The sequence below is a fragment of the Kwoniella botswanensis genome, chromosome 2 (genome assembly GCF_036426115.1).
Source record: "Kwoniella botswanensis chromosome 2, complete sequence".
Lineage (NCBI taxonomy): Eukaryota > Fungi > Basidiomycota > Tremellomycetes > Tremellales > Cryptococcaceae > Kwoniella > Kwoniella botswanensis.
In genome coordinates, this window is record NC_088600.1 from 1675710 (window position 1) to 1698650 (window position 22941).

Genomic DNA, 22941 nt, shown 5'->3' on the forward strand with positions numbered 1-22941 from the left:
TGTGACTGTGTATGTTCCATCCGTACCCGATCAGCAGATGGTAGGATAGGATGATGTCAAGCAATCCATATGTATGGGATTATCCAAGCGAGGATGCTATAGACGTGGCATGAATGTGCTAAAGTAAAAGTGAAGGGAGGGTGCCTCTTTTAGGGGCCACGGTATAAAGTTGAAGAAACACCTGACATCACACGTCATACCCTCAAACTTTTTCCACTCGTTTCCCATCATTTCCCATCAAAACCGGCGGCATCTGCCTACATCCCCACAACATACCATCATACAACATTCCACATTCTATCCATCTACGCTACGAGTATCATGTTATCAAGCAAGACCATCGACTCAGTCGTCCAAGATACTATCTCCAACCCAAACTACGTCGTAGATCAACCACAATCGCAAGCTATGTCACCCGTCCCTCAGGACCGAGACCAAGAAGATATCCAGACAAAGGACCTTGAGGGTATTCCCGAGGGTCTGCTAGACAAAGCTGAAGGTATAACGGTACCTACTGTACGGGAAGATGGTACGAAGTCACCAGCTGCGAGAAATAAGAGACAAAAGAATGTAGCGGTGTTGACGAGTGGGGGTGATAGTGCTGGTATGAATGCTGCTGGTGAGTCTTTTTGCGTTTTCTTGGCATCACCTTCATATTTCTCACGAGTTGTGATGGGTCGACGAGGTCACCTATACGTCGCTATGATTAAGAAGATGCTAACGATAGATTTGATCAGTCCGTGCTGTGGTCAGACAGTCTATCGCTAGGGGATGTCAGGCCTACATCATCCGAGAAGGGTGGGAAGGACTTGTCCGAGGTAACGCAACTGATCCTACACCATTCACAACACCTCGACGAACACCCTCAGCATCCGCAAATCAATCACCAGTCTTACAACCCACCAAGAGCGTCTCATTCTCTTCGTTACCACCTTCGAAACAGATGGAATTGGAAAAAGCCACGCATGAATTGAACGCACAGGCCGAAGAAGATCTGGAGAAGGACAGAGTCCACTTTACCGATCCGGCTGGTGTTGCCCCCTTATCCAACGCACCGTTGAGTTTCGGATTCGGAGAGCTGCTCAAGGATGGTGCGGGAGAGGGAGATATCGAGGAGATGCAGGCTCACGGATTACAATCTATGGTAATTGCCGATGATGAGGATGAGAAAGGTAAATCCCTAAAAGGGAGATATATAGTTAGAGTTGGATGGGATGATGTGAGAGGTTGGTTGGGTGAGGGTGGTACGCTTATTGGTAGTTCCAGATGTCCTTCTTGTGAGTCATAATCTCAGGCCCCCATGTATTCTCCCTCATTGGGTCCGCATGTGAGTTCTCAAATTGTGCTGATAATAATTCACTTCGGATCACAGTTAGGGAAAGATCAGGAAGACTTCAAGCTGCCCACAACTTGATCAAGTACGGTATCGACTGTCTTGCCGTATGTGGGGGTGATGGTTCTTTGACTGGTGCAGACAAGTTGAGAGGGGAATGGCCAAGTCTAATGGACGAACTCCTTGCTACCGGTGAGCTAATTTCCGTCCCCAAACGTAACATCTAGCTCATAGTCCTTATCTTAGGCAAAATCGATGAGGAGCAAAGAGAGACTTATAGACATTTGAACATTGTTGGTCTTGTCGGTTCTATCGAGTGAGTCGAGTATCATACCCCGTCAGCTGTGGTTCAGCTAATGTGTGATCCAGTAACGACATGTCCATGACCGATCTCACTATCGGTGCGCCAACCGCTCTACACCGAATCTGTGAATCTATCGATTCTATCGCATCTACCGCATCGTCCCATTCTCGAGCATTCGTCATCGAAGTCATGGGTAGACATTGTGGATGGCTGGCTCTACTTGCGGGAGTAGCGATGGGAGCAGATTTCATCTTCATCCCTGAATCCCCACCCGAAACCGATGATTGGGAGACTGAGATGTGCAACTTACTTCAATCTCACCGAAAAGTCGGTAAAAGGAAGTCTATCGTCATTGTCGCAGAAGGTGCTCTGGACAGGAACCTCAAACCTATTAAGCCTGATTACGTCAAGGATATCCTTGTTGATAGATTAGGATTGGATACGAGAGTCACTACTTTGGGTCACACTCAACGAGGTGGAAGACCCTGTGCTTATGATAGAATCTTGGTGGGTCTTTGTACCGATCTCGAATGCAGCACCAGTGGGTGAAGCTGATGAATCTTGTTCCCATACAGCCTACCCTCCAAGGTGTACAAGCCGTCCAAGCTCTTCTCGAAGCTACACCCGAAACTCCCTCGTATATGATCGGTACCCGAGAAAACAAGATCATCAAAGTACCTCTTCTTGAAGCTGTCGCCGAGGTGAGTTTAACGTCTTGATTATTCAAGTAGCAATACTAACTGTTCATTCTTGTTCATTCCTCAGACTCAAGCTGTTGCCAAAGCCATTGAGAACCGAGACTTCGCGACAGCCATGAGCCACCGAGACTCCGAGTTCCGAGAGATGTTACAAGCCTTCCAGATCAGTTCGTCACTTGCAATCAACGAAGAGGCACCCAAAGACAAGCGACTCCGAATCGGTATTGTACATGTCGGTGCCCCAGCGGGAGGTATGAATGCCGCTACCCGACAAGCTGTTCGATTCTGTCACAATCGAGGTCATACCCCTGTCGCCATCTACAACGGGTTCGAAGGTCTACTAGACGATAACGTCGCTGAACTCTCTTGGCTCAGAGTGGACACCTGGACTACTCGAGGTGGATCAGAATTAGGAACTAACAGAACATTACCAAGTATCGATCTTGGTAGTGTCGCTGCAGGGTTCCAGAGACATGCTTTGGACGGTTTATTGGTTATTGGTGGATTCGAAGCTTTCCATTCGCTCATGATCCTCGAACAGAACCGTGCCAATTACCCAAGTTTCCAAATCCCCATGGTCCACCTACCAGCAACTATCTCGAACAACGTACCAATGACGGACTTCTCTCTGGGTAGTGATACCTCCCTGAACGCCCTGGTGGACGCCTGTGATGCCATCAGACAGTCCGCTTCGGCAAGTAGGAACAGAGTGTTCGTAGTGGAGACTCAAGGTGGAATGAGTGGTTACCTAGCTACTATGGGTGCTTTGGCTGTGAGTAGAGACTAGGCATTCATACAGCTAAAGGTCTGTAGGCTGATAAGAGCGTTTTGCTTTCGTTCGTAAAGGTCGGTGCTGTACTGGTCTACACTCCCGAAGATGGTATCTCACTCAAACTCCTCCAAGAGGATGTGGAGTTCCTGACTAAGAGGTACTCATTAGATGCCAAGGGTAAGAGTGAAGGTCGACTGGTAATCAAGTGGGTGTCTCGTACGAAGGTATCATATCAGATACTGATTGTAATTTCTTGTTCCCCTTAGATCCGAAAAATCATCTTCCATCTATACCACCGAAGTTCTTACCAAGATCTTCAAAGAAGAAGGTAAAGAGCTGTTCGACGCTCGATCCGCCTCATTAGGTCATACGATGCAGGGTGGTACACCTTCACCAATGGATCGTACTCGAGCTGCAAGATTGGCTTTGAGGTGTATGCAGTTCCTCGAACAACATGCTGTGCCTAATTCTCAAACTTCGTCTATAACCCACCGAGGAGGTAGTGGAGCGAAACATAAGAAACCTTCTTACTCTACCGAAACCGCTACGATGATTGCGATCCGAGGAAGTAAGATTGTATATGCTACGATGGAAGAGGTTCTGAAACATACGGATATGAAATTGAGAAGAGGTAAAGATGAATGGTGGTCTGATATCAAGAGATTGGCTGAGATTATGGGTGGTAGACAGGGATTGATCTCTTCATAGGTGCTAGGGAGTAGAGAAGGTAAATCGTAAATCTAAGGTTAAACAACTCAATCTGGAAATATGTGACTCCATGGATCAAGTATATAAATAACTGTTAGGAATTATATGGAATCCAATGAAAATTTATGGACTCATGCATAGAAGGTTTGTTGAGTATTGATACGAGCCTGATTGATGTACTGTTCTATGTGATATGCCTGCCTTGTTCTCCAATCGCTGATCGGTAGAGATACAGACGTGATAAAATGACAGCAGATAACATCCGAGATATGAAACTATCAATATCAATATCAAACAACTAACAAGCTACATCTACGTATATGACCCACAACCTACTTTCCAACCAATTTCAAATTACCTACCATAGGTTTAATGACCGTCTTCCCATTGGCATCCCTACCCCTCTTCAAGTCCTCGAATGCGTCCTTGGCATTTTCCAATGGGTAGTAGTGCGATGCCATAGCTCCTACATCACCTAATTTACCAGATGCCAATAAAGCCAAAGCGTCAGGGTAGGTGTTTGCGTATCTGAACACTCCGATCAGATCTACTTCGGAGAGTAAAGAGGGTCCACAGGGGAGGGAAAGCACTTTGGTGCCCATACCGACATAGAGGACTTTGGTACCGATCGCTGCGGCCTATAAGTGTGAAGATCTCGAGCGTTAGTGAGGTTTCGTTGAAGGTGTTCAATCATGATGGGAAATATCGACCAGCGAGATGGACGATCTCAAGAGAGCAAAATCAGAGAGTGAAGTTGAGGTTGAACCCACCATAGGAGCCATCTGCATACAACTTTCAACACCGGTACATTCAAAGACAGCATCAAAACCATCTTCAAGACCTTCGACCGATTGGACAGCGTCAGATTCCTTGAGGGCTTTCCAAGATTTCTCAGCAGCTTCCAAAGCTTCCAATCCCGATACTCTAGGTCCACGGGGTAAACAGAAAGTACCAGTTGTCCAATTTTGCTGTTTGGCGAAATCCAATTTGCCTTGTTCGATATCCACTGCTACTACTGTCGTTGATCCTGATGCTCTTGCTAATGCGCATGCCAAGAGACCGACTGCACCTGTACCGATAACGAGGACTTTGGCACCTGGTTGGAGGTTTGCTCGACGGTAGGCGTGGAGGACTACTGAGAGTGGTTCGGCGAGAGCTGCGAGAGCGAGGTCGAGTGTTGGTGGGAGTCTACAAATAAATTGAAACGAAACAGTCAGTCTTTGTTTACTAGGCAGAATATTTGCTACTCACTTGTAAACCAATTCCGCTGGCCAAGTCATGACCTCCCTCAAAGTTCCATCCAAATGAGGGAAAGTCTTCGCCGAACTGGCGAACCTCATATTCTTACATAAATTGTATCTTCCTTTCCTACAGTTCTTACATGATTTACATGATACTCCAACTTCCATAGCTACTTTGTCTCCTACTTTCAATCCGAAATCTGGATTGACATTTGGTCCGACAGCTGAGATGATACCTCCAGCTTCATGTCCTAGGACGAGGGGTTCACGGATTTTGAATATACCGTTGGCACCGTGGAGGTAGTAGTGGACTGTAAAACACCAACATCGATATCAATACCCAGTACAGAAGATTCTCTCGTGCATGCATGTACACTCAGAGACTAGTCAAGTAAAGGGGATAATCGTCAACTTACGATCGGATCCACAGAGACCGGTGACAGCTACTTGAATTTGAACTTCTCCATCTTTAGGTTGAGGGATTTCTCTTTGTTCCTACGATTGACATTCGATATCAGGATCAGCTTCATTTCAAATCTAATACGATATCTTCTCTGTCACCCACTCCCGCACCCACATCTTCTCTTCACTTCTACAGAACGATCCCTCGCTCAGCTCAGAGAGAAGCTCGACATCGACGAATCACAGGTGACCCCTCGACTACCCTACTCTCAACCGCCCTCAGCACCCATTTTCCTCCCCTTCTCCCTCCCCCTCGTCCCTACACTTCTAAAGAGACGTATTACTCACCGTCCTTAGGTCATTGCCGTCATGACAGACAATAGCGACTTGTGATGTTTTACCTTCCAAAGACATGCTTTCTTATTTGTTCTTTCTTTCTTTTTGTTTCAAGATGAGTCGTATTTCTTGACAATTTTTGTGCACTCAATGACTTCGTGAGACTTTGTACAGTTGCGATTCGATTGCTAGGTATGTATAGCTGATGTCAGTACAACTAGATAAGAGATATAGGGATATGTATAAGACACTTATATCCTTTTCAGTGGAATTCATAGCCGTCCCGGTCCGGTAAATCCGATCGCATTTGATCGGTTGATCGTCCCGGTAACCACCGGATCAAAGGAGCTGCACTCCTCACTCATGTTACAAGTGCTCGAGTATATCCGTCTTCTGCCTATGCTTTTATACCTATCAGATTATATCTTGAGGGTTCATGGAAGCGTGCCGCATAATAGATGAGTCGAGGTACGGGCGAATAAGAGGGAAGGAAGAAAACACAAATACATCGAATCATCCAGATAAGGCAAGTCTTTTTTTATTCGTCTACTAATGATATATATATATATATAAACATGAATGTAATGATCGAAAACAAGAAAAACAAGAAAATTGTCATCAAAAGAAGGTATATCGCATAAGGTATCGCATAGAGTTCAATAAACGATTATGAACAATCGATTTTCAATCGTTTTATCGTCTTTTTTACTCTGCCATTCAACTTGACAACCAAGAGATCAAACGATCACTGGAAACCTATCACGACTAATATCGTCCAACGGATTCACCAAGAGGGGATACACTCCACGAGAATCCCTCACTACCAACACAAAACAAAGGCACGTCAGCTGCATCGTTCAGTGTCAAGCCCAACTGAACTCACAATTGCTGTTGGACAGTTTGTGACAAGTGAGAGTCATCGACAACCGAATCGAGTGGTACTTCAGAGGTAAATTCTTCGTCAAAGTTGGAAGTATCTATCGCACTTGCCTATTTTAATTCGATGATAACAGTCAGTATCGTGTGCCTTCATGTTTTGCGATGCAGAGCAAGATGGAGCCTGATGACAGGGGTGTAAGTAGAGGCTACTCACCACAGCAGGTTTGAAAGGCGGTTGAATCTGTTTATTCCACAACTTCTGGAACTTGATATGTTTAGCGAAGAACGGGTGATCTTTAATCTCCTGGGCACCATTCACACCCAGTCTTCTTGCCGGATCACGATTCAACAATTGAGTCAACAACGATCGTGCTTCCGACCCCATTGAATCCGGGAATCGAAGTGGATCAGATAAAATCTTTCGATACATTTCGTTGGTATTTTCGTCGTAGAATGGTGGGAGACCGGTAAGCTAGACGGATGAATCAGTATATGATCAAGTACCGATGCAAGGTCTCCTTATGAGAGCAACATGACAATTTTGTCCGGCACGCCATAAAAAGAGCACACTTCACTCACCATCTCATATAACAATACACCGAGAGTCCACCAATCTACACATTTGGTATATCCATGACCAGAAAGCAATTCGGGGGCAAGACTGACAGAAGGCAGCCGACATTAGCACAGTATACTGCCATTTGGATACTGGTCGAACTCACTATTCTGGAGTACCACAAAAAGCTGTTTTGCAAAGAATCAGATGTCAGAATTTGCTTCTTGCACAGACAAAAAGCTATTATTTGACTCACTATTCGTAGTATCAGAAGCAGACATGTTAAGTTTACATAAACCGAAATCACACAAGGCAATATTACCAGAATAATCGAGCAGGATATTTTCAGGTTTCAAATCACTACGGACAGCCGTCAGCAATAATCCATTCGGATATCCTTCTAACACCGGCCATACAAAGAGTCTTTTACCCTTGTCTACTTGTGGAAAAGCAATTACTCACCGGTAAATTACATTGAATCCATGTAAATGTTCCAAAGCCAAAAGCAACTCCGCCGCATAGAACCTCGATCTCGTTTCGTTGAATTTACCTTCCCGTTGTAAATGATGGAACAGTTCTCCTCCATTTACAAACGCCAACACCAAGTAAAGTTTCTCGGTAGATTGGAATGAGAATTTTAGAGGTACGATGAAAGGACAATTGACTTGTGCTAATACGGTTCGCTCTGCTAATGTATGCGTTACTTCTGATCGCGAGACTATGTGTGCTTTTCGGATGGTTTTCAAAGCGTAGATTCGTAACGTATCTCTTTTTCGAACTTGCATTACCTACGGTAGCAACGGAAAAAGGTATGTCAGATCTTTGTTATGTCTCACACGCGATTTCCTGAGATGAGAAAAGGCAGCTTGATCACTCACTTTACCGAATGATCCTTTACCGATCACTTTGAGTAGTTCAAAACTATCGATAGTCAATGGTTGGCCCTACAAAAAGCAAATGAGCTAAGCTCTATCTCCACAGTCAGGCGATACTAGCTCACCTGTTGAGGTTTGAAAGACACTTGAACATGGAAAGCACCACTACCGCCAGATACGTTTATCCACTCGTCGGTTGTTTTCTAGATGGAAACATTCATCAAGTCAGCTTTCATATGCCAAACGCACGTGATGAAAAGGAAGAATATCCAGGACAAGGATCAAGGCAGAGCTTGATAGATATGTACTTACATTGACATCCAAATCAGGCGTGAACCTAACTCCACCCAAACACAAATCGCTATTACCCATATCATCACCTTCCTCTCCGCCCTTCCTCGAGGCATCTTGTTCCTGATGGGGCTGTGTGGTTCTGAGATAAGCAGTGATGGATAATTCCGAAATACGCGATACGTCAAATGTAGCCGAATACATCCATACAGGTGATGACAAGTCACCTCCCAAGGCATCAACGAGTACTTCGTTCTTGTCGAATTCCAAGACAACGTAGGGTAACCACCATACTTGTCTTCTCTGGAGGGAGTCACGGTTACCTGCTTTTAAGTTTGTAGGTACTCTTGGTGAGGATGCTGTGGGGGAGGAAAGGGCGGCTTGGATAGGTGCTGGGACGGGGACTAAGGTAGTGGAAGATTAGTCAGCTTGGAAAACAAGCGGATTCGTGTGAGATATGGTTATACATCTATGAGATACGGCATACCTATCACGGGTCGCTGAGTCGAAAAGAGAACAACTCACCTCCTTGTGGTAGACTCAATCCTTTAGCAGCCGTCACCCTAATCTTCAACATACCACTCTTAGCCACAGGTGGTTTAGCAACCTCATCCGGATGGGGGTTACCAGGCGTAGGTGTGGTCGAACGGGAGATATCATTGGGGGTAACCGTTGATGCGGTATTGGAATGATGATGCTTTGATCCTAAGAATCCTGAATCTTTTATTTCTACATTGTTACATGCAAGTATTATCAGTATCAGCCTATAAATTTCTATGACATACTTCCCTATCTACACAGCTTCTGCTTCTTCATGTACCCATCTCCACAATTCATTTACGAGGTGATGGTTACTCACTCTTTCCAATTCTCCAAGACATCGTGGTCTGCTCTACTTCCAATCGGATCTGCTGGAATGAAGGATGGTCCTATGAAAGATTGATGATTTCGTCACGTCAAGAGTGGGCGGAGGTCCCAACGTCAATTAGGTGTATTCAGTTGTGAGGGGTATAATTAACGCAGGTGACGCCTCTCCTAGGATGGGATCGATGATTCGCTTTTGGGATTCTACGCCTTGGGTCTTCGTTGTTGTTGATGATGGTCTGTAGTCCACACTGATGAAAGATGGTAGCTGATTGATGGTCGATGAATAAGATTTTGTTGTATTTGAATGGATATGCAGTGAGTGGTATGGTATATACCTAATTGCCATTGCTTGGTAACCACATACATCATACACCATTCTTGGCGAGCGTGCGAAAGCGGAGAGTTGGGGGGCGTTAAGTGGGCGTACCACATAGTCGTATCTCTCACCTCCACTCTCTCACCATTCACCGTCTCCAAGAGACAGACCCAAGCCAAGTACGAAAGATTCAAGATCGACAATTCAACAATCACAACCATCATATTCAACATCACTAAGCCTACCAAGATGCCAGCGAGGGCGACATTCAAGGACAAGGCACCTTTGAAGACATTAGCCAAAGCTTCGAAATCATGCTCAGCTCAGGTGAGTTGGTGTATCATTTCACTCCTTCCCTTCCTCCTTGTTGAAACTCTTCTACTGGTATCGCATGATTGGTTCGTAAACAGGGAGAAGAAGGATTGATTACATCAATAGTATGCAAGCTAGGAGGATATTAGCTCATCCAGACCCACTTGTACAGTCATTGGCATACGGTAAATGCGTTGGTAAATCATATCAGGAAGTTTCTAAATCAATGTGCGAGGAGGAGTTTAAGGCCTTTAGGGAATGCGTCCAGGTAAATGATCATTTGCATATTCAGCTGAACTGAGCGACATCGTCTATCTACGAGCTGTGACACGTTAGCTGACATTTCGCATCGTTTGAATCGATCTTCGCAGAAAGCATTCGGTAGGAAGTGGTAATGCTACGATCTCGTAATCATCCTCCTCATTCCTCTTGCATCCATGCCTTGCCCTCTTCGGTCTCAAGAGATAACAATCATAGGAAGTAAGATGTCACAAATCATCGTAAAACTGTACTGTTCCTAGAGGTATTTTAGCATATCAGCAAAGCGTATCAATTATCTATGTTGTATAGTATCCATGCAAAATTGATATAAAACCAAAACTGATTCAACCAAACCAATATTGTCTCATCTATGATGCGAAAGTCCATATAGCATATATGCAGAAAGGATCATAATGATCCCGAAACCAAAATCTATCTATCTTCATCCTTGTCTTCCCATAAAGTACTCGCTCCAGCTCCTCCATTCGCCCCACTCCCACCACCACCAGATCTACCGAATCTGGCCAGTTCACCTATCTTGACCGCCTCCCATTCGATCCTTATGAAAACCCACATCCACCTTCTAATCAACTCTAGAGCTTCCATCATGAACACTCCACTCTCAATCTCACTAATGGTATGTAAATGACTACTCAATTTCAATGACCACGTAAACCTCAATACCAAATCTATTAACGCAAAGAGGTAATATACCAATGGATCAGGGAGGAGTAAGATCGGTCGAAGTCCAAACGCGAACAGAGATCTTGCTGTGGATAAAGGCGGGGAAAGGGAAAGGGAAGTAGTACGAGATGAAGTTTCAGGTGAGAAAGTTGGATTGGGAGTTGGACAAGGTGATCGTTGATGATTTATCGTATTATTTCTTGAACCATTCCAAAATTTCTTGATCTTATTGACAAGACCTTCATTACTTCCTCTTCTTGGTCCACTTCTCGTTCCACCTAATAGAGGACTATTGAGGATACCCAGAGCAGTTTCTTTCCTTCCTCCCTTCGGTCCTAACCACGTATCCACCTCGCACAGCGCCAATCCCCAATCCATTTCAACATCCCAGTAAAAGCTGAACATGGAGTTGACGCACACTGCTAATAGCCAAAGTCTAAACAAACGGTGCTCTCCAAACCACCGATCGTGCATTTCGCCTAATTCTTGAACACTGATGCCCTTCTGAGTAGCAATTTCGTTGACGACTGTTTTCTGAGCTGCAGAAAGGAAGATGACGGGAAAGGCGGAGAAGTATTTAAGAGCGTTGGCGAGAGGTCGGGAAGACGTCCAGGAGGATTGATAGTATTCTAACATACACTGTCGGAACCTTAGCAGGTATGGAAGACTAATGGGGTGTATGCGATTAGCACATTTCTTCTCAATATCCTCTTGTCCCATACAATACCTTGCCTCCTCTATTTCCTCAAGACTGGGTCATAAATAGGATTCTTCGACTCCACATTCTCCTCTCCACTTCGCTTTACTACTTCTCCCCAGTACCTTCCCCTTATTCTCAAATCGCGAAGACTCTGGTGTAAACCTCACTCACCTGACCATAGCCAACGTGATCCAGCCTGCCCAACCGCTCCTCCCTACTCTTCCGTGTGTTATCTCCCCTAACCATATCTGACAAGCTGAGATCCACATGTCGCCTAAAACCTTCGCGAAGGACGTCAAGATATCCGCTAGGATCACATCGCAGAAGAATATCGGGGCGTCAAGAGGTGGCAGGAGAATACGTTTCATCGCTCTGCGGACAAAATGAAGATCAGTGATCAGGCTTGACAGCTTCTACTTACTACCTTGGAGATGTACGAGTGAAGGATTACAGTTATACCAGGTATAATTTGACTCACCTTCTCAATCCTGCTCTTTCCCTTTCCCCGACTCCTCTCCAAGGAACAAACACTCCCGCCAATATCCCTACCCACAATAACCCAGGTATGACTCTCCATCTCTCCATCTCATCTTCGACTCCATCAGTCAATATCCTAAATATGACCCAACCACTCCCGCACCACGCACTATACAGTAAGAAAAGCTTATATACCGGTCCATGTAATTTGTTCGAAGGTGGTCGGATGATTCGTTCAGAAGCTCTTGAACGTATAGGTGTGTCTGGTTCCAGCTCGTCATCTAATGATATCGTCTTAGGTAAAGATGACGGTACAGATAATTCTATACTATCCTCTTCTGTTTCGGAGTTATCTAATGGTGGTGGATCTGGATCATCCCTCAAATCCAATATCCAAGATATATCTAATCCCAAAACATGCAACACATGCAAGTTCACCGCCCAAAGAAGTTGAGCTAGACCAATCAGGAATAATACTCGGAATGGAAGGGGAAAGCTGGATGAGAATCCTGGTAATTCGAGGTGCTTGTGAGGTGAGTTCTGGGTCACGTCGGGGTTGAAGGGGGATGGAGGGGAATCGATATCCATTTTTTATGGGAGAGTTGGGGGATGTTTATGTTGAATGTGGTTGAATGATGAGGATGACACTGGCTTCGAGAGTAACCAGGTGATATGGCTATGGTTGAGGATTGACCATCGAGTCTGAAGAACTGTTGTTGTTCAAGTACAGCTCTAACAGTGAGCCTTGAAGTGTATATTTGATTCTGATTATTTTGGATGGGAGAAGTAACCTGGAAAAAAAAAAGTCGAAAGTCAAGTTGGAGTGCGGTCGTGAACTGAAGTTCAGTAGGTTAAGGTACGTGCACGCGTTAGTAGTCACCCCCACTAAGATTAGCACTCGTCTGTTTATTTGTGGCACCTGTCACAACACAGCAAACGCAGCCACTTTCCGGCTTCTCATATCAAATGCATTGACTGCGATACCAAAGCGCTGCAGCTGTACAGTATAAGTTCGTCATCTTCAACCAGAAGAGCCTCAAGGTATCGTGACGAGATGCCTTGCGTTGGTCGTATTGATGGAAAGGTCAAAGTCCCATTCACTATGCTGTATTAAGCAAAGCGTTAGTAAATCCATTGTCCCAATGCCCCACTTCGAAGATACCAAACAATCGAGATTGAGGTGATCATTTGCACGTGAATGACTTGGACTCGCTTAAAGGCAGTATTGACACTTTCGCGTTTGTATGAAAATGCACGTGCCGCTAAATTGTGTTCAGAAGAATGTCCTTTGAAGTTGATGTTTACGCCCAAAACGAATGGAAAGCGCCACTTTGATGGATTGACCATATCTCGCACTATCATAATTATATAGTATTGGTAGATCCATGCTCAATACCAACATCATCGGTCATTAATACTTTGGGATGATGGACTGCCATGTATGACATGGTCATTACGACTTGCGCCCGGAACGATAAGAGATCTCTCGTTCAGCACGAGCCCGCTTGATGAAACTCACGACTTATTGACTGACAGCTCACGAGCTGTAGCATTCCTTGAAGAAAAAAATGCGTATAAATACTCTTCCACCTCACCTCTGAATACACCAAAAGTACAAAATTTGATACTCTCGAGAAGGTCGAGCAAGAAGGTGAGTATCAGATTTACAACGGTTATAGAGCAGCTGTTGTCGATGAGATACTAGATCCAGGCTGCTGACTGACGGTGTCAAACGCAGGTATCGCACTCCATCACATGATGGAGAAAGTCCATCTCATTGCTTCGTCGGTGGATCGAATGGACAACCAGGTAGATCGATTCGATATCAAGATCCATAGATACGATACTAGAGTCGACAATCTCGAAAGCAAGATCGAAGGGTTCAATAAACAAGTACAAACTTACGATGAGAGATTGGATGAGGTTGTTCGAAAGATGGAAGAACTGAAGAAGGACATTGAAAATTTCGTGAGAGGCTTGTAGAAATGCTCATTACTACCATATCATCCGTCGAAAGCTTGAATAGATCTGAGATAAAAGTAGTTACATGGATGACTGATCATTGCTTGCATTTCTGTAATGAATGGCAGATTACAATATGCTTGCATTGACTGTTTGATGGTTTGCTAAACTTTACGCCCTAGACTGTTTCACTAGAAATGCAGTGTTAGTGCCACACTCCGTGTTTATTCATGATACTGATGGTGACGATCGATCATTTCGGTTCTCGACAAAGATGAGACATGAATTGATGGAAAGAATGTAGTGCATGTTGACATGGCTCAGTTTGTGCACTCTAGGGGTCAGAGCGTCACAATGTCTACAAGTGAAAAAAGGTGTATAGTAACCAAAGATGGTCCATGTCCTCTTTTCTTTTCTTCTTGGAAATCTCGAATTTTACAGTGACTGCGGTATAGCTTCATATCTTAAAATTAAGTGATGATACCCGTAGGAAATGAACCGAGTTCTCCTTCAGGTACAAAGATGGGCCTTTCCCATCCCAAATCTCAAAGGGGATTACAATCCTTCCAAAACACCCAACAACGGGGTAAGTCTAATGCCTGCCATTTTCCAACTCGAGCTTAAGCGCTGATTGGAAGGATGTTTGATGTCAATAGAAATGGAAATTCATCCCCTCTGCGATCAAAGAGATGTCGATGGGTGATCTTGACAAGTGGTTGACTTTCTACGATATCGGAGAAGATTGTAAGGATTTTGGATTTTTGAAAGATGTGGATAAACAAGGTAAACAGGCTTTGTTATATAATTTCATTGGAGGGTCTAACAAGCCTTCGTACTTCAAGGAATAACTTTGATGAGGAAGTGTCAGAATGGTATGTTGGGTGGAAAGAAGTTGAGATATGGTTTATGATTTGGTGGCTACGAGGTTGTTTACGAGAAATACGGATATATACCTTGCTTATGAACTTGATATATGCATCTGTATATAACAGCATCTAAATACCTATTTCACTTTACCTCTGCTCGTGCCATGTTGATGGGCAAGTCCCTTGATCACTTTCGATGGACCACGCCCTTGCCTCACCTTGATCACATGTTGACAGCACACACACACACACACACACACCTCATGTCCAGTCAGCTTTTGCCACTCATACAGTACCAACTAACACACAGACAGCATGAGAAGTTAGTTGACGTCTGTCCTTACACCTTATCTCTCTCTCGTCCTCTCATCACCTCAAAGGATATATCCAAGATGTCCGATCCCACCGATATCCCAATACCAGAAGAGGTGTACAATCTCTATCTGCGAACTTTGAAAGATGGAGATCCCATCCACCCCCATATGGCTCGAAGAGAGGTTCACTTCCCGTCGTTGATCGAAGACTGGACGACATTCTGGAACCCGTTTCTAAGGGACAAGACACTCGCTGAAATATCTTCAACCGATGAGTTTAGAGCGCTCAACAATTTCATGCTCACACTCTTGACAGCGATAGAGGATAGTAAGTACTCGAATCTCTTTTTCCTCGTGTAATCGTCAATCGACTGAAACATCTGTGATTTACTTTAGTCGACAAGGATAAACATGACGCTTCTGCATCCGACGCTTCTTCCGTTGGATCAACTTCACCCCCCGCCAATTCGCAACACCATCATCCTTCTCCGCCATCAAGAGACGGACTGATGGGCTGCAAATCAAAAGAATTGGATTTCAAGAATTTCGCACATGAACACACCGAATCAGAAGAAACACCAACCGCTACCATAAGACAACAACAAAAAGCTCTTGACCTGTTAGCGGCAAAGGTAAATAGTCAAGATGAGACCATTCGTCAACTCAAGGAAAGGCTGAGTCGACTAGAAGCTGGATCGAAGCCCGCTTCATTCACTTGTCAACCTGCTTCCACCGAGTCCTCCAAAATCAACAGCGATCCTTCGACCGAGGTAATGACTGATCAAGCCAAACATGCTCCTAAGATCTTACCTTTCCATTTGAATACTTCTGATCACCCAATATCCAGTCCAAACGATGTCAATGATCAAGGTAACTTGCCGACTGAGACCAAAACTTCGCCTGGCTCTTCTTTCTCTGACGAAGGTTACGATGTCGTAGCAGTATCACCTAAGTCACCTTCCGGCAATAGAACAACAATCGTAGAAGAACCCAAGGCTGTCGAAGGTATCCAGCCCGGAGCACCAGATCCCCTCTCACCTGAAACTACAACAGGAAATGATCCTGTCGAGTCTAAATGTTCAAATCGTGACAATACCGAAGTCCCACCTGAAACCTCTTCTCTCGATACTTCACCTTTACCTCCAACCCAAACGGTAGTTCCATCTAACGATGGTCCAGCGTCGAACTTCACACGAGAGCTCGCCAAGCAGCTTCTACTTCTCAAAGTCAGGATTGTCAAACTGGAAGAGGACCACAACGCTTCGCAACTTGAAAATCAATCACTCAAGACCGAGATAGAAAATGTCAGGAATTCTCAACCGTTAACTCGTAAGGATAGAAAAGGATTAAAACACCTTCAAGATGAAATGAACAAACTTCGTATCATCCAAAATAACGATATCAAGAATAACCTTTTCTTCAAAGATCTGTTGGAGAAAATCAATGAGAGGATCGAGGATATGGAGCATATGGAGCCTGGTAAGATGGCGAGTCTCTTGAATAACTTGAATTACCTCAAGGGGAGATTAGAGGTGTTGGAAGATAAGTTGAAACTTCAGGAAAGGAGGGTCGAGTATCACGCGGATGATAAGATCAGGATTAGGGAAGTTTAGAGATTGGTAAGAAGGACAGGAGCAGGATACGGACTGGGGAAGAGCGGAGATGGTACTTGTTTGCGGGGAGGAGGATGAGAAGGTTACGAAAATTGGTAAACTGGCGAGATAACGGTATTCCATGATAACAAACAATATGAGTCATAAAGGTATTAACAAGATTTAGAAAGCAAGACAAAACTTGATAAAGACTAGATGTTTGTAATTAGCTTGGTACCCTGATAGGCTTGACGTTGTACATAGATATTATGCATTTATGTAACTTGTAATTAATTTATCACTGTTGTCTTCTATCTCGCTCGATTCGTTTCTCACCTATTCCGCGCCAGCAAGGACTTGGCCATCTACCTACTGTCAATGCTCCCTTGGTTCCGTATTTCCGTATTTCCAGAACCACCAAAAGTGCTTTTTACTTCCATCGCGTTCACGTTCACCTGTTGTATGTCCTTCTTGTCCTATAACCTATGAGCCATAGCGATCTTAATTCCTTCTACCCCAGCTCACCCTCCTCTCTCGACTCGGCGGACTCCTACTCCTTCGTCGATCACCGTCCGCCTCATAATCTGGACTTCTCCTCCTTCCACCACCACCAGCACCACCCCGTATACCCAATCCAGGTCCAGATGAAGGCCCACCTCTCCAACTTCCTCCTCCGCCACCTCTACCACCTCTTATCGATAGTCCAGCTCCAGCTCCACCTCTGAAATCCTGAGGAGGAAGCGGTTGACCCCTCTGCCAATGATCTTCTTCTGTGGATTGAAATTGATTTCCCGTGGTCTTATCCCATCCGAATGATCCCCTTCCTTTTGGTTCTCCATTCACAGCTCCAGCTCCAGCTCCGTCCCTTTCCCTATCTCGATTGCCTCTAGTGGACGATGCTGGTAATTTCGGTTCAGGGACATAAAGTGATATACTCAATAGATCTCCAGTGACGAACCCATAATCATCTAAACTCTTTTCTTCAATCTTCCTTCTAGATGACGATTGCGCTTGTGGTATATCGTCAAGATCCAGATCCATCTTATCCTTCTCTTCGCCGTTTTTTGTGTTTTTACTATTACTTTCAAACAAATCTCGTCCAGTGAATGAAGTTAGATCTTTTGATCTGTATAGACCTCTTGCAGAAGCATCGACGTATATGTGTCTAAATGAATACCGGGCGAGTGGAGATCGATAGGGCGGTGGGAATGAGGGGATGAGTGAGCGGATTAAAGATGAGGGAGTAGATGATTTCCTATCAAGTTTCAAAATGATATCGAATATTAGTCAAAACAAAGTACTTCACATATAACATATGAAAATGGATGGGTTGGGTTGTGCAAAGCGATTGAGTTGAATTGCTTGACCTACCATCCATAAACTTGGAATTCATCTCTTAGTGGTATATTCCCCTCGTCAAATTCAACTAATGGGACATGTTTTCCTTTCGTCACGAATATACGTATAAGGAAAGGTGAGAAGTTCTACGGAGGTTTTATAAGACGATGTATCAGCTGATGAATGATTCATATGGTTTGGTGCATCATTATGCGGAGGAGGGTATGATCTACCAGGACAAGGAATGTAAGATGACTATTTCAACATACCTCTTCTTCAGGCGTATGACTGCTCCTCCTTATTTTATCGATTGGAGATCTACTCCTCGATCGGGTATACGACCTCCTCCTACTTCTTGATCTTGCGGGTGATGGTGATCTAGGCATGTTTCGAGCTGTGTTGATGCTATAATGTCAAAGTGGGAGCGTATCTACCTGATGAACACCAGTACTTGTAATTGTACTTGCACTTGCGGTTACTGTACGAGTGGTAACGGTGATGTCCAAGTATCTTAAGTGGAGATCACAAATACATTTCATGTTTATTCCACTTGAACCGCATTTCATTTCATTTCATCTCACTTTCAATCCTTTCCTCCCTCTGCCCTTCTATCTCTTCCAATACTTTACCATCTACATCTGGATCTACCGTCTTCACATAGGCCTAACACATAATCATCTTCATCGAAATGTCCGAAGACCGTAAATCAAGATGGGACGATCCCTCCGCCTCCTCCTCCACTCCACCTCAAGCTAACAATGCAGACGCTTCCGACGCTGCAGCAAGAGCAGCAGCCATAGCAGCCAAGATCGCCGCATCTCTCAGACCGGGTGTGCAAGGGAACGAGCTGATGAAGCAGGAGAAGAAGGATGAAGGTGATTTCGTGAAAGATATAGAGGTTAATGATTTGAGGAATAGATATGTTTTGACGAAAGGGAGTACGCAGAAGCAGGTGAGTGTGTTTTCATATCATATGAAGGGAGGGGTGAAGATGGAAGAGGCCTTGGGGTCATTTGGAGCTACATGAATCAGTGGAATGTAGGGAGTGTGATGTTGTGCTGCACATGAAGGATGGGGAGGGAACTTGAGTTTGGGATGGAAATTCAGGAGCAGAGACCAGTGGATGTCGTTCAAATATGCACAGAAGCGATTTCGCACTATCAGATTCTTGTGGAGGAAAGGAAGCTGTGTCGAATAAATAGCAAATTTGGGGCTTCTTGAGACAATCAGATTGATGAGGGTCATCGAAAGAATGATGGATCAATAACCAATCAGGTCGGAACGTACCCTGATCAGACCAAATGCTAATTCCACTTACGTTTACTGCAGATCGAGGAAGAAACCGGTGCATCAGTAGTAACAAAGGGAGTATGGGTACCTGACCGAACCAAGATGCCTGCTGGAGAATCACCATTATACCTTCATATCGTTGCTACCTCTCAATCTATACTCGACGCGGCCGTTGCCAAAGTTCAAGAACTGATCGACCAGGAATTAGGACCTTTGATCGACCAACGAACTCTCGTAGCTCGTAATAGGGCTTTAGGGTTACCTCCTCCTCCTGAGGCTGTTCCTGCAGGTAGACAGAAATGGCCAGAGGAGAAGATGTATATTGGTTTGGAGAGTATGAGGAATTTCAATGTTAGGGCGAAGACTGTTGGACCGGGTGTGAGTGACCTTCTTCAATGGGCAACGGTGTAATCTGTCGTCCTGCTTCGAGGACACAGAGATGGTTGACGGATCATATATTTGATACGAGGGAATGCGGATTAATGATGCCTGTGGGCACAGGAGGTTATTGTGAGACAGCAGTGATCGGGCAGTAAAGGATCAATAAAAGATGTTACCCACACCGAATCCGAAGCCTTAGTACAGTATTTGACGCTGACTACCTTGAAACTTCACAGGGTATGTTCGTAAAATACATCCAAGCGGAGACAGGTGCAAGAGTACAGATCAAAGGACAAGGATCAGGTTTCATGGAGAATGATACAGGAAGAGAATCGGATGATCCCATGCACATCAACATAGCGTGAGTAGCTGATTAATCATACCACTGACGCTGAATTGTGTATGCTTATAATGTCCTTGCTGCATATTGATACAGAGCTCCAACGCAAGAACAGATCGATCGAGCCAAGACATTATGTAACGACCTGTTAGAAGTGTTGAGACAGGAATGGACCAAAGCTAGAGATTCGATGAACAATCAACAACAACATCATGGAGGGTATCAACAACAGGGATATGGAGGATATGCGCCTACCCCAGGTGGACAAGGTCAAGGTCAAGATGCCTATGCTGCTTATTACGCTGTGAGCGATTTTCTTAGTTCTCCCAATCGCTTACACATCTGCTGATGGGCTAATATGACACTTAGCAACAAAACGGTCAAAATGGAACACCATCTTCCCAACCTTCCGCTACTCCCGCTGGAGCGGCAGCTGGAGGGGCGACTCCAGCGGAAGGTACGGATGCTTGGGCCCAGTATGCTGCTTACTGGGCTGCGTACGGGTATGATGTGAATGATCCACAATGTGAGTTCACCGCAACATGGAGAGGTGTATGGTATGAGCTGATGAGTCGGAGCGATGTAGTCCAAGCTTGGCAAGCTTCTCAGTACGGTCAACAAGGACAGGGTGCAGGTCAGGCTCCTCAAGCTGGAGCTGCCACTCCTGCGCCATGAGTGGTGGTGCAGCAGATTGCAAGAGGAATATAGGAATTTTGAACTTTGATAGTGATTTATGTACGATTTGATCTCATCATATGCATGTTATACAATGTCCGTGTGCTTTCGAATCCTAGTCGTCCCGAGACCTCAAGAACATTCTTAAGGATATAGGTTTACATCGAAGGTTTTCTGGAATATCGTTATTCACCATATTTCCCTAAATCACTAAAGACCAGGATCCGATCAATAATCGAAAAAAGTTTACAAGCTAGTAAGATACATGTTATATACACATATGTATGAGATGTGCAGTCGAGTCTCCAGTCTTTTCCATCTTTCAAAAGCATAATAGAAGAGCCAAACCACCAGATAACCGAAGTTATTCAATGGTTCGTAGGAAACCCAAGCACGACCTTATGGTACCTCAGTATAGCATCCATTACTATCACTGGACTCGTTGATTCTCATCTGATGCGAACAGCAAACAGATGAGATGGGAGAACAGTGTACACAATCGGATGCGGGGTAGGGGAAGAATGGGAGTAAGAAATCTTCAGAAAAGGGCGCGATCGAATGAGAAATAAGTTCAAAGGCTGCATGCTACATGAGGTACTGTGAGAGTGAGAAGTAATGATGAGGTTTATTGAGAGTTGGCAAGAATTAGTAGGCAGATTAGATTTATAGAAGAGAAAGGATGAAAAGTTGGCTGGATCCTTCTCTTTGATTTCGAGTTTTTTGGTTATCGAGCGGAATGACGTGGATATACTGATGCGCGTGCGGTGATAAGCCCTGAGCTGTCGTGGTCCGTTGGAGTCCCCGCATATTCGAGAAATCGTCCTCAACATGAACATGAACATGGACATCTCGAAATCTCGAAATCTCAATAGGATCGTAATCATAGTGCATCGCAACACTTCAGAAGAAAGTTCGTATCGCAGCGATAAAATCTCAACAGCTTAGAAAATCAATACCATAAGACAGAAACTGAACTTCAAAAAGTGTAGACCATGTCTTTCCCTACTTTACGTCTCTTCCCTTCTCTCCCTCGTTCACTTACCACCAAGAATCTACGCTTCCTTCCCATCCGACAATTCTCTTCCACTCCCACCTACCGTAACGCAAACCCACCATCATCGAAAGATCCTTCTCATCCATACCTTCACTATCATCCAAACTCTACACATCTCACTCTATCGTTTCTGCCTGATCCACCTGTCAAGAGATCAAAGACGATATTGGGTTATTTACCTTTAGGGGATGCTACATTGGATGATTTTAGGGAAGAACCTGGTTTTTTGTAAGTATGATCAGCGATTACCAGCCGCAAGAGAGCTTTCTCTTTGATTTATAATCTAGGATATCAGTATCAGTGACAGCACCGCTGATCTTGTGTTTGGTTTTTGGTGATTTGCAGAGATACGTTACATTCTGCTATTCAATCTGGCTTGGAGTTAGGTAAATCAGATTCGATCAAGTATGAAGCTGAGAGTAGACCAACGGATGGATGGATACATGTTACAGGTGAGTATAGCTTCATTTGTGGGAAATAAGCTTGACTTTGTTGAGGAGGGAGAAATTGAAGATAAACTATACTACCTGAAAACCAAACTCCAAAAAAAACCCTATTTCACTGTATCTGTTGAGCTGATCTCATAGCACTTTTTTCCATTCCCTTGTAGACGAAAGAGCCATACCGCCCGTAGGGAGAATAGGCGAGACTGAAGATCTGATAGGATCTGTATATGTTCAAGATGGTAAAGTGAGTTCTCACCTCATTTTACAACTAATTGCATTGCATCTCAACACGTACCCATTACATGTTATGGTTTATCCCCAAGCATCGAATTTGATCTTGTCTACATGGTATCAAGAGGGTTAAGGGAATAATCACTTACAATAACATCTTCTATGACATTATCAGATAATAGCTTCGACATACTCACCTTTACCTACTTATCGAATCATCACTCCCAACGGGGTATTGACGTTACCTAAAGGGTTGGACGAACATCTCATAGATGTCTTGAGGAAGATAGATAAGGAAGAGAAAGGTCAATGAGAATCAACACAAAAATGACCATGATCGTAAAATTCACAGTACAACATACATCCCATGCGTCATATAGAGACAAAAATGCCATCAAGTATATGCAAGTATAAGTATCTCTATTGTTCCTCAATTGATC

The 22941-nt window shown here is 44.3% G+C and overlaps 9 protein-coding genes across 9 annotated transcripts; 5 read left to right on the forward strand and 4 right to left on the reverse strand.

Annotated features, from left to right (window-relative positions):
• Positions 1 to 321: 321 nt before the first annotated feature.
• L199_007520 (6-phosphofructokinase) lies at positions 322 to 3815 on the forward strand (the record flags this gene model as incomplete). The annotated part of the gene is made up of 9 exons (XM_064893209.1): positions 322 to 619; positions 738 to 1277; positions 1373 to 1525; positions 1580 to 1649; positions 1703 to 2144; positions 2213 to 2338; positions 2403 to 3107; positions 3182 to 3312; positions 3374 to 3815. 9 exons carry the CDS (start codon positions 322 to 324, stop codon positions 3813 to 3815), a joined length of 2907 nt encoding a protein of 968 aa, XP_064749281.1.
• A 332-nt stretch (positions 3816 to 4147) lies between these two features.
• On the reverse strand, positions 4148 to 5872 carry L199_007521 (uncharacterized protein; the record flags this gene model as incomplete). Its single annotated transcript, XM_064893210.1, has 5 exons — positions 4148 to 4453; positions 4586 to 5003; positions 5067 to 5367; positions 5473 to 5551; positions 5807 to 5872. 5 exons carry the CDS (start codon positions 5870 to 5872, stop codon positions 4148 to 4150), a joined length of 1170 nt encoding a protein of 389 aa, XP_064749282.1.
• A 687-nt stretch (positions 5873 to 6559) lies between these two features.
• Positions 6560 to 9276, reverse strand: L199_007522 (uncharacterized protein; the record flags this gene model as incomplete). The annotated part of the gene is made up of 12 exons (XM_064893211.1): positions 6560 to 6614; positions 6678 to 6784; positions 6888 to 7145; positions 7253 to 7334; positions 7396 to 7417; positions 7486 to 7589; positions 7692 to 8017; positions 8108 to 8173; positions 8230 to 8307; positions 8417 to 8799; positions 8921 to 9124; positions 9255 to 9276. The coding sequence occupies 12 exons, from the start codon at positions 9274 to 9276 to the stop codon at positions 6560 to 6562; spliced, it is 1707 nt and encodes a 568-aa protein (XP_064749283.1).
• Positions 9277 to 10583: 1307 nt separating this feature from the next.
• Positions 10584 to 12600, reverse strand: L199_007523 (uncharacterized protein; the record flags this gene model as incomplete). Its single annotated transcript, XM_064893212.1, has 3 exons — positions 10584 to 11502; positions 11707 to 11907; positions 12014 to 12600. The coding sequence occupies 3 exons, from the start codon at positions 12598 to 12600 to the stop codon at positions 10584 to 10586; spliced, it is 1707 nt and encodes a 568-aa protein (XP_064749284.1).
• Positions 12601 to 14467: 1867 nt separating this feature from the next.
• L199_007524 (uncharacterized protein) lies at positions 14468 to 14822 on the forward strand (the record flags this gene model as incomplete). The annotated part of the gene is made up of 2 exons (XM_064893213.1): positions 14468 to 14560; positions 14631 to 14822. The coding sequence occupies 2 exons, from the start codon at positions 14468 to 14470 to the stop codon at positions 14820 to 14822; spliced, it is 285 nt and encodes a 94-aa protein (XP_064749285.1).
• A 410-nt stretch (positions 14823 to 15232) lies between these two features.
• On the forward strand, positions 15233 to 16767 carry L199_007525 (uncharacterized protein; the record flags this gene model as incomplete). Its single annotated transcript, XM_064893214.1, has 2 exons — positions 15233 to 15482; positions 15551 to 16767. The coding sequence occupies 2 exons, from the start codon at positions 15233 to 15235 to the stop codon at positions 16765 to 16767; spliced, it is 1467 nt and encodes a 488-aa protein (XP_064749286.1).
• A 480-nt stretch (positions 16768 to 17247) lies between these two features.
• On the reverse strand, positions 17248 to 18470 carry L199_007526 (uncharacterized protein; the record flags this gene model as incomplete). The annotated part of the gene is made up of 3 exons (XM_064893215.1): positions 17248 to 18001; positions 18118 to 18230; positions 18354 to 18470. 3 exons carry the CDS (start codon positions 18468 to 18470, stop codon positions 17248 to 17250), a joined length of 984 nt encoding a protein of 327 aa, XP_064749287.1.
• Positions 18471 to 18772: 302 nt separating this feature from the next.
• Positions 18773 to 20770, forward strand: L199_007527 (uncharacterized protein; the record flags this gene model as incomplete). The annotated part of the gene is made up of 6 exons (XM_064893216.1): positions 18773 to 19036; positions 19414 to 19752; positions 19992 to 20116; positions 20192 to 20399; positions 20465 to 20621; positions 20682 to 20770. 6 exons carry the CDS (start codon positions 18773 to 18775, stop codon positions 20768 to 20770), a joined length of 1182 nt encoding a protein of 393 aa, XP_064749288.1.
• A 992-nt stretch (positions 20771 to 21762) lies between these two features.
• On the forward strand, positions 21763 to 22814 carry L199_007528 (uncharacterized protein; the record flags this gene model as incomplete). Its single annotated transcript, XM_064893217.1, has 4 exons — positions 21763 to 22052; positions 22170 to 22276; positions 22435 to 22514; positions 22677 to 22814. 4 exons carry the CDS (start codon positions 21763 to 21765, stop codon positions 22812 to 22814), a joined length of 615 nt encoding a protein of 204 aa, XP_064749289.1.
• Positions 22815 to 22941: the final 127 nt, after the last annotated feature.